The sequence below is a fragment of the Polistes fuscatus genome, unplaced genomic scaffold (genome assembly GCF_010416935.1).
Source record: "Polistes fuscatus isolate 324 unplaced genomic scaffold, CU_Pfus_HIC Scaffold8, whole genome shotgun sequence".
Lineage (NCBI taxonomy): Eukaryota > Metazoa > Arthropoda > Insecta > Hymenoptera > Vespidae > Polistes > Polistes fuscatus.
The window spans coordinates 2,700,362-2,716,644 of NW_025113162.1; the positions used below are offsets into that span (position 1 = coordinate 2,700,362).

At 30.4% G+C, this 16,283-nt stretch overlaps 2 protein-coding genes across 19 annotated transcripts in view; one reads left to right on the top strand and one right to left on the bottom strand.

Annotated features, from left to right (window-relative positions):
- Positions 1–16,283, bottom strand: part of LOC122524907 (glutamate-gated chloride channel) — an 81,624-nt gene that overhangs the window by 57,672 nt on the left and 7,669 nt on the right. The gene's annotated exons all lie outside the window — the stretch shown is intronic.
- LOC122524936 (transmembrane protease serine 11B-like protein) lies at positions 10,193–13,850 on the top strand. Its single transcript, XM_043647456.1, has 5 exons — positions 10,193–10,244; positions 10,817–11,561; positions 12,576–12,775; positions 12,902–13,155; positions 13,267–13,850. The coding sequence occupies exons 1-5, from the start codon at positions 10,193–10,195 to the stop codon at positions 13,753–13,755; spliced, it is 1,740 nt and encodes a 579-aa protein (XP_043503391.1). The 3' UTR covers positions 13,756–13,850.

Consider the following 16,283-nt stretch of genomic DNA (forward strand, 5'->3'; position numbering starts at 1 on the left):
CAAATATATACTACTCTACACTTTATATATATATGCATTTATCTATATATGCATATACATATATATTTACCTTTAAATGTATCTTCATATCGGATCTCCCAACTTTCTACCTCAGCGGTTACCAAAAGACTGATCTCGAATGATATTCGACAGAACGAAAATAACACCATGTGTATATATTTATATTTGATACTTGAGGCTATATTTTTTAATAATAATTTTCAAATAAATAAATTATTTATTATTACGATATGATAGATAAAATATGATGTATAAAAACAAAAATTGTGGATATGTATATCCGCAGCTTAATAATAACATTGATCTATATTTATTTGAAAGGAAAATATTCAAATGTCGTATGTAAATGCGACTAGAAATAAAACATATATTATTAGCGGTGTGAATAATGATTGTCAACTATATTACAATAAAACTTAATGAAAACTCTGAGCTTTTGTATTTCCCCATTAATTTAGGAAACATTAGTAGGATATTCGCTTTATTCGAATTTTAATAACGATATTAAACTGACGATGAATTTAACATTATACAAGTCGATTTATGTTGGTCGTGTAACACAAATCAACATTATATCATTGCAATTATTACAAATTTAAATAACGACGACAAAGTGCATTCGTCCCAATATATGTACAATATATTTAAATGTAACATGTTCATAAGTTCGTAGGTAACGACTCGTTCCAATTTTGATTCAGCTTCATGGAAAGAGGTTAATAACCCACTTTCAAGGCCCTCAGCTTCTTGTTTTATCTGGGTTCGTTTAAAAGCTCTATGAAACGCCGACGCTGAAAAGCTGACGAGAATGAAACCCAGAAGAACAAGATCGTTTCATTATCCTAGTAATTGTTGCACGCTCTTTCGTGTACATACTCGGCACGTCCAATAAAATAAAATAAAGTATTTGCATAAAGCTAAACGATCATAGTATCATCTCATTCTAATTTGTGTTAATCTTTTTTTTTTGGACATTTATATACAAATTAATAATTAAAAATAAATATATAAATCGAAGAAACGAAGATCATCAGTTATGAGATAACGTAAAGAAAAATCACGTTTAAGAAGTTAACCGTTAATAATTAATGAATTATTATTATATCCAAAGTTTCTTCAAATCAGAAAATTCTAAATATTATAAAAAAGTGAAATGAAAATATCGCCAAATGTAAGATTAAACAAAAAACATTTAATGAAATCAATTGCATATAGATTTTCCCCTAGAGGTACGTTTGAAATCGTAGAAAAATATTTAATGCGAATGAACTCGTGGGACGCGTTCGTATCGTGGGAAAAAAATAAAATGAAAAATAATATATATAAAAAGATAAAATGAAAAACAAGAGGAATATAAAACGCGAGATCTCATCGGAAACTCTCTTCGTTGAGAGAGTTGTCCTACGTGGAAAGCAATGAATTATTATTTTTTCTCTCTCTCTCTCTCTCTCTCTCTCTCTCTCTCTCTCTCTACCTACACATAAAACTATTATATCTATTATATCTATACTTACTCATATAGGTGTATTTAACGAGCATGATATCATTTGATACAAATGCGTTCTATATATCACAAAATCGTAGACGATCGAACATGACATGAGTATTTATTACTCAATTATAATGCATAAATATACTTTGTCATCGAGGTCTAAATTAGATTTTCATTTAAATACATATGCCATTGTAATTAATGTCACGTTTAATTGGAATCCAACATTAAAATTCGCTTTACACTAAAAGTATATTACATTTAGATGTAAATATACGAGAATATAAAAAAAAAGCAAACTAAACAAAATAAAATACTTTCTTATTATTATTATTATCGATTAACAATGGTAATTAAAAAAACAAAAGTCCGAAGATAAAGATAAGATTTCATTTGTTTTTATTTTTCCTCTTAATTTTCTTTTCTTTTTTTTGTTTTTTTTTTTTCTTTTTTAATACGACCGATAAGAAAATATATTTAAAGTATCGTAATCGTATAATGAACTTATTGTTACATTTAAATGAATTTTCATACAATTGAACTTCGAACGGCTGATGGTTTCTTATCTTAAGTCTCTTTGTCAAGAGCTAAGAAGTACTTAAATTCAATCTCGGAATCCTGCTTCTTTGTCTTATTCAAATTCCCGATTAACTTATCCTTTTATTTTTAATTTATCTCTTTCTTGCATGATCTCAAGCAATACCCAAGAGAGAGAGAAAGAGATAAACAAAAGTTATAAACGTTCAAGAGATCGGTTTCGATTCGTGATCGCATTAATGCACCGGAGAATGCAATCAGCACTAATTACTAGTTGCAATACGCGGGTATTCACATTACAGGAGACAGTATTATAGGGTAACTACATTCGACTAATTTTCATCGATTTCTCTGATGCTTATTCGTATATCGATTACTCTCTACCTATTATAATATTTACATATGTATATATATATGCCCGTAATATTATTTGCAAGTAAAAATTAAAACAAGAAAAATAAGTTGATTAGTTATTTGATATCACGTTCATTTGAATTAAATTAATTCACAAAGTATAGGAAAATAAATAAATCTTTTACGAATTCCTTAGTTATACTTGATAAAAAAGAAAAGAAAATAACATATTTGATTTCCATCCAGCCAAAATTTATCGATATCGATAAACGATACTCATCAATACTTATTAATATCTTTAATCTACAATTCTAAACATAGAGATAATTAATTATGATCATCAAGTAGAATAATTAACCAGCTAGTTATAACTTGTCGAAAGACAAACTCGCATGTTCATTATGATCGCTGAAAGGAAACTTGAAGTGGCTTTAATCCTAAAGACAATAGCTTTCGTACGTTTATCTCGAACGTCCTTCGTGTATACTCGAAATAATCTTGTCATATACATATTGTAGAGATATAACGATCCCATCGAGAATTGGCACGATATAGTTCTCTCTCTTTTTCTCTCTCTCTCTGTCTCTGTCTCTGTCTGTCTCTATCTGTCTCTATCGGCCAACTAATAAGAATCATAAGCGAAATGATTTAAAGCTCATCAGGATAGCAATAAAAATTCCCTAATGAGAGATTTAACAGAATAGAACTTTATTTATTCACAAAAATTAATATTTCCAAGTTACTATTCCTATAATTACTCGCTTATCCTTATTTGCCCTTTTTGTTGATAGATAATCTTTTACGTGTATAGAACAATATTTGCTATTTGAATTTTTTTCGTTTTTTAATGCTCTTCCTATAAAAACGTACTCTCATATTTTATTATTTTTCAGTAAAAATAGTCTTGCATTTGAATATTTGTTTACTAAACAAAATATATACATAGTTTATTTTAATATATTCTATGTAGATATATATATATATTTATCTATTTTAGAGGGTGGTGTTAAACTAAAAGGAAAGGAAGTATTGTAAATGGGTTCGGTCGGTGTTCCATTCTGTTATACGCAGCAACGTACTTCCTTTATGACGTCAAACCGGAGACAGAAAAGCTCCCACTCTGCAAACCTTGTTTCCGGGTCAAACGAGGTTGAAGTTATCGTAACAACCTATGTATATCTTGCTTTAATAGATCTCCCCTCGATATAGTATAGTATAATGAATTTGCCAAGAAAATCTATCACGGTCCATCGTGCAAAGATGTTCCAACGTAGTCTAAGGAATTAAAATTCATGGTGAAATGCAATTATGGTTGTTGAACGGTATATTTTAGCTTTTATTCGATATTTTTTTGTCTTATTATTAAGTATAATGTATATTATGTTTATAATATGTATAGAATACATAATATTTAATTATCGTTTTATGAAACAGTAACAATAATATATAATTATATCTTTTTAGCTAAATAAAATTATTTAAAAAAGTAATAAAAATAGTGACGATGCAAATTAACTTCGTTTTTTATTATATACATGTATATGAATGTGTACGCTAGTATGGGAGAATGATTTTCGATTTGTAACAATGTATATATATATCTTTTGTTAAAGAAAATCGTTAAAAAAAAAAAGAAGAAGCAATAGTAATAACGATGCAAAGTAATATCTTTTTTCACAGTATGTGTGAACGTGCGCGTACGTGGTATGTATGTGTAAATTATATTAGATATATCGTAACGAACTCGTTCCTTTTGAATCTCCACTTTTATCAACCAAACGCAAAAGTTGCAATAAAAAGCCAACTTTAAAATATATATATATATATGTATGTATGTATGTATGTATGTATGTATGTATGTATGTATGTACGTACGTGTTAGAAATGAAGGAACGTGCCTGGTGATTTCGTCGAATCATTTCCCGACGTCGACGACCATAAATCTTTGATTAAATGCATCGTTGCTCGTAGTTCCGCCATCTTTGGCGATGACTCAAAAGAGAACTTAGTATTCTCGCTTAAAATCAGTGATTAATTATTGATAATGTGAGAATAGTTTTCTGTAATATTGTTCTATTTCTTTTTTAACGAAAAATAAATAAAATATTAATAAAGACTAAATAACGAAGTCGGCCTGTTAGTTTTTTGAAGGTAAAAATATGTTCTAATAAATATAAGAAAAAAATAAAATAGATATTAAATTTGCTTGAGAATAGTTTCTACCTTCTTTCTTTCTTTTCTCTTTCACTCTCTCTCTTTCTCTCTCTTCAGTTGACATAGGGAGTTCATTTTACTCGACAACCGGAAGTAAAACGTATCCCTCTGTCTTTGATGAGCCGGATCCACCGTGCAAGGAACATACTCAGGTGTCTAGCAAGCAGCATGTTGTCGGTATAGGTACTGTTGACAGCTCTCGATAAAACTTTTCGCGTGGTCGTCGGAGAATACGTCAGTAGAATGTAACAAGTGAAGAGAGTAACATAGAAAACATCAAATTCTAAACGCAAACATTGAATCCATACATACATACATATACATGCATAAAGATAACTACTGTTGCGTGTTTGTAACGTAAACGATAAGCCTTTGACAGTGTTTTTTTCCAACGTGAATAATCATTTTACGCGTGTTTCTTTTTTATTTTTGAAGTGAAATTTCTTAAATAACGGTAACGATAACATTTTATGGAATGACGTATTATAAAAAGAGAGAGAGTAAGATAGAACCCACAGTTGAAAGAAATTATGGAAGGTTCTAGCGTTAGTTGTTGAATGTGTGTATGTTTCTATGTATGAAATACATCAATCGATAGTTATTACAAAATGCGTTTGTTTACGGAACGATGAGCAGGGATGTAATTTACCTTGGGAGTGTTCGATATATCCTAAATGATTGTTAATTAATCGAAGGAACTGCATACTGTAGTATAAAAACACTGAATATGTATTCAATGTACCTTCCCCTACTAGTCTCAAAACTAGTACGTTGTCCTCTATGAAAACCAATTTAAATTCTAGTTGTTTATATGACTTTAAGAAAAATAAATTCTATTTACTTCGAATATTATGTGAGTTACACATACAGAATCTTCGGAAAGTCATATAAACAACATTCGATAAAAGAACTTTCATAGTCAACAACAGAGCCAATTTAATGGGGGATTTCAAAGAGAACGGTGCATCGAACTTATATTTCATGCATGTAAACTACAATATGCATTTCCTTCGATTAATTAACAATCATTTAAGATTATCTATTCCAACACACACACACACACATGCAGCGTTGACTGTCAACGATGACTTTGATTCGAAAATTTTCATCTAATGAAATATCTATTAGAAATTGTTTAATATTCGAAGTAAAGGCATTTCTTGTACATTATTTTCCTATTTACTTTAATTCACTTGTTATAAATAAAGCTTTCAAATTATACTCATTAAAAATATGTTATTAAGATATACCAATGTATTTATTTCTAAATTGTTTTCATCCGAAACACTCTATATATCAACAGTTTTTAGGAAAAAATCTAGTAAATGTAAAGGTGTACGATTTTAAGGGACATATATCGATCAATTAATTATTTTCTACGTGACAATACGAATTTCACTTCTATCGCGTATGAAGGCCACGTACATATTTTTTTTGTTCTTTCGTTTTTTTAACATTCTCACGGAATCTTCGAATAAAAATGAATTTTTCTAGGAAACGAGAACTAAATCGCACGATAGATTGATAGGTAGATTGGGATAGATGGTGATTAATTCTACACCCACGTCGTAACGAATTCGTTTACACACACATATTCATATATATATATGTGCGAAGAGATCCAAGCTATCGGCATTTTAATTAAATGCCTTGTCATGAATACTGTTCGACTCCATATTCATTCGAAAACCACACCACCACTATAGGATCCAATGAATACCCGAATTTTACTTTTCAAAATATTCCTCTCGATTTTTTCCTATTTTAATTTCTTTTTTATGATATAATTATTTGGAAAATTTGAAAGTCATTGATGATTCCACATACTCAATTATTATTTTGAATTCTATAACGTTCAACGTAATGTCCATTCAAATATCTATCATAATCTTTTTAAAAAATACTGTTTACGTATACATACATACCTATATACGTGAATTATACATTTTCGTTCTTTCGTGATTTATTTATCAATGTCGTCTTAAATCTCAGTTAACGAGTTTAAATGAACAAAAATTTTCAAGCTGAACGCATCGTTTATTATAGTTTGTATTTCGTTGATCTTATTTCATCCTTATTGTCTATTAAATTATAATTATGTAAAATATATGTGCGTGCATGTATGCCTGTGTATCTGATTCTACAAAGAAAATATATACAAAATACTATACTAAATTATATATGTATATATATACATACATATGTAATACAAAATATAAAATACTATGCTATATATTAATATGTATTTGTTTTAACATTTTTTACTTTATTCTTAAAAGGAAACACATGTTACAAATTAATAAATCGAAAAGTATTAAAGTTGGCACGCACACACGTTTTGATTCGGCATACGAGTTTCGCGTCAGTTCTATCGACCCGCTTTTGCAGTTACTCGAAATAGAAAGCTTACTTCCCTAGAGGCTTAGCTCTTTATCTCCCACTTTCGGCTCGAGATGAATCCTCTGATTCTAAATCCTCGAAATTGCATAGAATTTTACTATACTGATATGCCAAGTTAGTATTTCTCGATCTCTTACACTAGTTACTAAAACATATATACGTATAAATATTACAGTTTTCTGTCACCATAAGTTCAGGAAGCGTTACTAGTTCGTTTTTCAATCTGGAACGCGTCCAAAGATTGAAATTATTTCACGGCAGTGCTGTTGCAGCCTTCAAAAGAGAAGCAATTCTTATGTATGTGTGAATGTGTGAACATGTATGTGTGAATATATATACATCGGAAAAACGATTACGTCTGTGGGACGGCTAGACCCTTGCCGAGCTTAAACAAGGAAGCTTCGAAGGTTTTATTTTTAACCCAGAAGAAAGAGAACTACAATACCAGAATAAATTAGATTACACTAGGACACTTATTCCCTAAGGATTCAGCACATAATTTCTGATAATCTTATCCTTAGGAATAAGGATCTCCGATTTTGTAGAATATCATTAGCAATTCAAACACTTTACAACCTCTTTATTTATTTTTATTACATATACATATTTACGATAGAAATATGATTTTACATAAATCGATTTAAAAATGGACGATATATAGGTACTACTTTTGGATTTTTTTTACAATAACAGTATCACGTGCTAATTATAAAATACGGAACGATATTTAAATCGATAATAACCATCATTTTGAGATGAAATGATTGAAATGTGATAAGGCAAGAGCAATTTTATGATAAGTCGAAAGTATCATAACTTCAGACACCTCTTTACAACCACTAGAGAAGATATCAAATTCTTTGTCTGGTTAACGAAAAGTTAGTCCCTTCCACTACCATTTCAGGAACGATGAAGCGAACACGTGACAGAAATAAAATAGAAAAGGAAATTATTTTTTCTAGGGAATTTGATAGATGACCTCGATTTCGAAGAATCGAAAAATGTTAAATTGGATGTTCGTAAAATAAGTAGTGACGTGGTAAACATCACAGGATTTTCTTACTAAATGAATGTTACGAAATATTAGTAACATGCCTGTAATGATAGTATTATCTCAAAGTAGAAACTGGGTATTGACAACAAATCATTATGCATCAGTGAGACCGCATTAAATTGATGTCGAAGTTGATACAAAATTATTGATTTTGAACGGAACCCCTACCATTATATTCGATACGATGATTTGAAAACTATAATCAAAATTTTCCCAATTTAATGACATATCATTGATTCACGTGTTCATGTCATTTCGATTACAATAGATTACCATTGTATTACAGAATATAATAGTATCAAAATTATTGTTTAAATTTAAAAAAAAATACTCTACGCAATGATCGTGATATTTAAACTGACAAAAATAATGTTTCCGTGCTAGTTATCTACAAAATCGAAAGGATGCTTACCCAGATAACTCGAGTAGTTCTTTGGGTATCGATGGAAAACTTCCTGGTATCATCTCTTGGGGTTAGTTGTACAGCACCCAATACTTCTAGAGTTTACACCCAAGTGACGGCCTATCGAGATTGAATTCGTGCCAAACCAAAAGTCTGAACTAGTCTTTATGTATTTACCTACCGTCGCAATGTCGAATTTGTTCGTTAAAAAAAATGTTCTCTCTTCGATAGGAAATTTACTACGATCTTTAATTATTTATTTAATAATTTTGTCGACACTAAAATGACTTAAAAAAAATGTTACAAAAATTATTCTATTTGAATATTTGAATAAAATAATTTGTCTTTTTCATGTGAATAATATTTTTAAAATTATTTTTAAAGAAATAATTCTTTTTTTTCATCATTTTTCCATCTTTAGAAATTTAAATTAAAATATTAAAATAATACAACTGTATATTGTATTAATAATATAAATCTCTAACTAATGAGATGTTACGTTTAATAAATTTTACGTTAATAAATTTCTTAATTTTTACTAAACTTTTCTGTATGGAAATTTTGATAAATTTCATTTGTTTAATATTAAAAATATTTAATATTAGTGTATATTTATATGTTTATTTATTTAAAAATAATAATAGTCTCTTGCATATATATAATCTTTTCTTTGCAAGAATTTAAACAAAACTATCTAAATATGTAATAAAATTACATATTTTATTAATAATAAAAATTTTATTATCGAAAACAATGTATTTTCTTAGAAAACCAATGTCACCACATGTCAAAATTGTCATAACCGCTAACTATTCGTACTTGTGATACTTCTCGAAACATTTTCGGTATTTCAACGAAATGTTAGCAAGTATTTTGCGGAGAATTTCGATGGAAATGCATTCTCACGATGAGAAAACGGTTCTGTCGAATTTGACGTATATAACAGGAATATATTCGAAGATAAAGTCTCAAATTGAGAGAGAGAAAGATACAAGAAAAATTCAAACCTAACATGAAATGCTTCTTCGATAATCGATTTGCTCGACAACACGAAATAGACAAACTTATAAACATAACTTTTAGATTTTTGTAAAATCAAATAACAATAATAATAATAATAATAATAATGATAATAATGAAACTAAAATAGGATAGAAAAAAACTAGGAAAGATAATATTCTTTTCAAAATAAACAAAATTATAAAATAATTACTATTACGATTGAGATACAAGGAGAATTTTATCTTTATTTTTAATTATTAAAATATTTTATATATGATATATTTTAATATATTAATATTTCCCTTTTGGTCGTACAAAATTTTCCGAAAAATTTGGATCGTTTTACAAATACTTAGAAAAATTTATTTAAAATATTTGATCAATGTTGCGATTCATTGGATATAAATCATTTTAAAATAGATAATTAATACTGGACGATGTTACCTACACGAAACGTTATCCGTACTATCGATAAACATGGGCCGAGAAAAAGAAACGTAAATTAGATAAAAGATAAAACACTTAAGAAAAAGAGATCGCGAACAATGATTTAGTAGGTCTGATTAGTTTAAGGAATTCAGAGAGGAATAGTGGGAAATAGGAGGAATTAAATAACAGCGCAGTGATTTTTCGCAGTATAAATGCACGACGCACTAACGTCGAACTATCAGATTATATTGTGAAGTTGTACAAGACAAATAAGATATTAGAGAAGATGAAGGAAAACTTATTCGTTGTTTTCAACATTCTGATAATATCAGTTTCAGGTAAACCTCCATTTATTTTAAAGCCAATATTTTAATGAAATTCAATATAAACGATAATTATATTCAATCTGAAAACCCAACATTTCTATCAGACAAAAGAGAAAATATTCAGAAGACAATTGATATTTACAAAAAAAAAAGATTTATTCAAATTAAATATAAAGTATTAGACTTTAAAATTTGTATAACAAAACATAGTTGGAAATTTTCGAAATAGATATTACGTGAACTGAGATACCCTTAATCGTCCATTCCAACGAATTTAAGTAGAGTTTACAAAGATAGATAGAGAAATAAAGAATGAACGATCTACTTTGATCTGCGGTTACGAAAGTAAAACGAAACCAGTTGGAGAATTGTGAGAAAAACTTATCGCGATCTAAAAGATTTATTTCTGTTATTTGATAAGCCGGCCTGGCCTCTCTCCGACACGAATTCTTTTTATCTCTCAAATGATTAATCGACTCATAATCGAACTTCAAACTATAGAGTAGAAAAAATAGTTTAGAATAGAATAATCAAATCCGATAAAAAAAAAAGAATTATAACAAATTTGTAATTATTTCTTACAGCCGCACCACCAAGTGACTTGCCAAAAATAACAAGCCGAATTTTCCCAGAAGGACGTATAATTGGTGGAGAAAATACAAACATTACAGAGGCACCTTATCAAGTTAGTATTCAATTACTAGGATCACATTTTTGTGGTGGCAGCATAATAAATAAGGAATGGATTCTCACGGCTGGACACTGTGCTGGGAAACCTTTATTCTATTATAAAATCCGTATTGGATCGGACAGATCTACTTCCGGTGGTAACATCTATTCTGTATCAGGAATATACCAGCACGAAGATTTCATATCTAATCCTCTTGGTGTACCATTACACGATATTGCCCTTCTTCGTTTATCCAAGCCCATTGAAGAAAATGAAAAACAGAGACCTGTGACATTATTTTCTAAGGATGAAAATGTCGAAGCAGGAAGCTTAGCAATAATCACAGGTTGGGGTAGAACAAAATACGGTACGCCAGAAATCCTACAAACAGTGTCAGTTCCTATCATAGATAAAGTCGATTGTCACAAAGCTTATAGGAAATTATTCGGTGGTATAGAGATAAATCAAATCTGTGCGGCTTATCCCGAAGGTGGTAAAGATGCTTGCCAAGGTGACTCTGGTGGACCATTGACCATAGGTGGTCGTCAAGCTGGTATAGTTTCTTGGGGTAATGGTTGTGCGTTAAAAGGATATCCCGGTGTCTACACCGAAGTTTCAAAATACCACGACTGGATCGTTAAGATAACCAATCTCGAATTGTAGGATTTCTTACTTTATCCATTAGTTTACATCTATTCGACTGACACGTCTGTACTTAAACAGATAAGTTTAAATAAGAGCAATCGATCCAATGAGAAGACGAAGATCGACGTTCTCGTTTGAATAAACGAGAGAAATATACATAGAACATAGTCGAATTGCAAGAAACACACACTTACGAATCACTATTAAACTACTACCTATCTAACTATCTAGCTATCTATATTCGAATCCGTGTCTCCCTCGCTAACGTATGTAAACAGAGACTCGTGCGTAAATCGTTCCGGCTAAATGACCAAGCTAAATACGAAACCACTATTGCTGATTTCTCTCCAAGAAGCCACACGTTTTAGTCGATGAATTATCCATGAAACCTGATCAGATATTCTAACATTCGATATATGTATATGAATTTGTATTCAATTATTAATTAGAAATGTAGAAATATGCTTATTGTTTTATTTTATTTTATATCCTCAAATTCATCTATGTAAAATATTCATTAGCATGTACAATATTTTCAAATAAAAAATATTAACCATCGATATACACCTAATTCTATTCACATTATTCTTTTCTTTTTCTTATTTAAACATATAAAAGATAGATGGACAAAGAAATACAAACGAATGATTAAATATAGAAATGATAAGACGTTGACATATTTAATCCTGGATGATTTATCTAACTTTTTTTTTATTAACAAAATTTGGTGCAGTCAAAACAATGGAAACCCCGAAGAAAATAAAAAGTATAGTATATATAAACCGTTCGATATTGTGGAAGGTCTTGAAAACAGATTTCGATTTTATCATTCGACAAGTGATTCAAAGTCTTATTTATTATGATCTACCGCTATCAAAATCATCGACAGAGAATGCTTCTAACAAAAGAGTTAAGATTGATATTATTGATTGATGAGACAAAACTCGAAGACAAAAAATCCTTATCAATATACCAAGATACTTGGGGATTTGTATCGCATTTGTAAATGAATGGATCAAGTTCGTGTAATACGGAATATTAAAGACTTATCGATTTTATCAAAAATCACTCGACAGATTCTATTATAATCCATCTTTGAATACCGTCATAATGCATATTCGAATTTCATATAAATACTCGTCAGATGATACAGAGAACATCAAACACACCACACGAGTCAACATGTTCGCTCAACTAACAATTGTTTGCCTCATTGCAGTAGCAGCTGGTGAGTATAGAAAAAATATATCAAGAAATATCAACATTCAGAATTATAGTATTGATATTAACTATTTAAATATCATGTTGGACAATAATTGATCACATCATTAAAATGTTTTATCAAATGTTATAGCGGATCCTATTCCAAGGCAGCTAACTTTAAATCCTTACACTCCAAACGGTCGTATCGTCGGTGGCGAAGATGTTGAAATCGAAGAAGTACCTTACCAAGTTTCTTTACAAGCATACGGTTTTGGTTTCTGCGGTGGTAGCATCATTGCTAAAGACTGGGTGCTTACCGCAGGACATTGTATAATCTATTCGGCGGACTCGATGGTTGTACGTGCTGGAACAACCACAAAGAGTTCAGGAGGTAGTCAACATAAGGTATGTTTATCAGGAAAATGTACAAAAAGAAATGAAAAGAGGAACTTAATCAATCAATATTTCTTCACGATAAACATTTGACATCTTTTAAACTTAATATGAATGTAACAGGTAGCAGAGATCATCAGACACGAGAACTACAGGACCAACATGTATGGTATTCCAGAAAACGACGTTGCCTTAATTCGTGTAGAAACCCCATTCGAATTGGATGCAAAACGTCAGCCAATTTCCTTGTTCGAGTTAAACGAAGAATCTGTTCCCGGAGTAAAAGCTACGATCACTGGTTGGGGTGCAGTCTTCCAAGGGGGTTCAACTTCGGAAAATCTTAAGATCGTCAATATTCCATTGATTTCTAAAGTAGACTGCAACGAAGCTTATTCTTCATTCGGCGGTGTCCCAGCTGGACAAATCTGTGCCGCTTATCCACAAGGTGGCAAAGACGCTTGCCAAGGTGACTCCGGTGGTCCTCTTGCTATTGAAGGTCGATTGGCTGGTATCGTATCTTGGGGTAACGGATGTGCGAAGAAAGGATTTCCAGGAGTTTATACCGAGGTTGCTGCCTTCCGTGACTGGATCGATTCCAAACTCAAAGCTTAAATTCAATACTGGACCGACAAAGTATCGATCGACCAATGATATTATTCTTATTTGTTTTTTTCCTTATTATTTTTTTGTCAAACGGACTAGTACTAGATAACTCTTGTAATACTACTACTATTACTATTATTACTAGTAGTAATAGTACAAATTGTAGAACAAGAATCTTAAGTACTTCCTAAATGTATATATTACTAATAATCAAAATAAATGCATAAATGTTAAAATCACAGTTAAATTCGTGTTACCCTTGTGTGAGTCCACCAATTCTATCACAAAAGAATGGAATTCTATGAAGGATAAAAAATCGAAATGAGATATATGGTTTATAGAAAGTGAGTATCAGACTATATATACGTCTCACATTGCGTTTCAATCGCTTCTGTCGATTGGCTCGGTTCAGGAAAGAGCAAAGGAAGGAAGTCAATCGATTGGAAGGGAAAGTAGTGCTGCTGCTGCTGCTGCTGCTGCTACTGCTGCTCTCATTTCATCCTTTTCACTGGACTTTTCCAACGTATGCCCTTTTGCATAAGACCAAAAAAGCTTTTTTGGTCTTCTACCTTGTTTTTTTAACTTCCCTTTTTTTTCTTTTTTTATTTTTCTTTTATTTTCCTTTCGTATCCCTTCATAGGAATGGATTTACGTTCGATGTTAAAAAAGTATTAAAAACGAAAGAAATATATACTGTACTATCGAAAACTGCTTCACTGGCGTATTTGATCCTCCAAATGGCTTTTGAGTTGCAACACGTTTCAATAAATCTACGTTTTTATGCATATTCTATCCAGATAAACGAATAAACGGTACTTCATATTTACATCATATATTAAAGTTTTTATTTGTAAAATTTTAATTCATATGATATCTATTAATAATAAAGGGAAACATCAAATGATTCGATTTTTTTTTCCTCATAAAAGTCATATCTCAACCTAGTGTTCTATTCAAATCTATCCTAATTTACTAACTTAATTTCCTGAACTGAAATTGCATTCCTAATAAATGTTCCATTAATTTATTCGATGAGTAGAATTAGAATAGTTAATCCAATTCGTATTAGAGATTAATCAACAGCAAAGGTCTACGATCTTAAGATCGTTTCAAAAATGTCGTCAATAAAAAAAGATCAAATCATACTGAAACCTGGAAACTGTTAATAAACGATCGGGAATCATTCGAACTCGTTTATAATGTCATCGGAAACGTTTGTTCAAGTTATATCCGGGCTCTTTATCACTCAATTATCTCACGATTGAATCATTCGAATGTATAGAGTTTGAATGTTGTCAATGGGACAACATACAGCTGATCAATTCAAAAAACTAATGAAATAATCTTTATTTGGTTTAATTAACGATCAAATCTGATAATTCGTAAGTCTCGGATTAATGATTAATTTAAACAACTAATTTTTCTTTTTTCCATCAATACACATCAACATACTAAATATACTGTCTCGTTTTTAATCAAAGATTTATTTGTAAAAGAAAACTGATAAGCGTTCCAAAAACGATAAAGAAGAAGGGAAGAATTCACAGTAGAAAGACGTAGAATCGCAAGTAGGTTAAATATGAAGTTTTATGTTCAGTATGGCCCCGGGAAGCATCGAAAATGCTTGCCAAAGGTGATTTCCAAGATTCCCACTAGTCACATAGGTTTATCTTCAACGATTGTATGGTAACGATAGTTCCATGGAAAATGGTCCTCTGTATGTTTAATGTCTTCTCGATGTTGTACTACATCCTTTGAAATATGATAAAACAATTCTTCACAACGAGATAATGAAACGAGTTATTAAAACCCATATGTAGTATGAATTTTGTTCGTAACAACAAACATGAAATATTATCAAGTAATCCTTCACGATGGGATTTGTAAACGAGTTAGTAAAAACCATGTAATATGAATTTTGTTCGTAACAACTAACATAAATTATTATGAAATAATCCTTTCACAATGGGATTAGTAAAAGAGTTAGTAAAATGCGAGTAGTATGAATTATTTTTCCGTAACAATTAACTCTACTTGTTAAATACTTTACTCTTGCCAAAAGGAGTATACAAAACAGAAAGAAAGTGGGTCCAATTTTAGAAGTACTAACCTAAGATGGACTTTGATGGGACTTAATAGAAGTCTTTTTGAAAGGAAGCCAAACGCGACGATTACCGCAGCAGCAAAGAACCTTTAGATTGTAGAAAATAAGAAGAAGAAGAAGAAGAAAAAGAAGAATGAGAGGCGTCATCGCTCTTGGCTGACAATATGGAAAGCTTAGCATATATTTCTATGCTAAAGTAACACACGTGATAAGAATTTATCTTTTTTATCGGGTTAAATAAATTCTATTACTTTTTTTTTTCTTCTCTTTTATAGAATGTTTAATAGGAAAGAAAAACCTTTTTTTATTACTACTACCGTTTAACAGATTGCGACAAAATAAAGGTCACTCTTTAATTCTTTCTCTCTAATGATTTTCATGGATCAACTATCTTATTCGTCTATTTTATTTTCTCATACGATTAAAAGAAAGC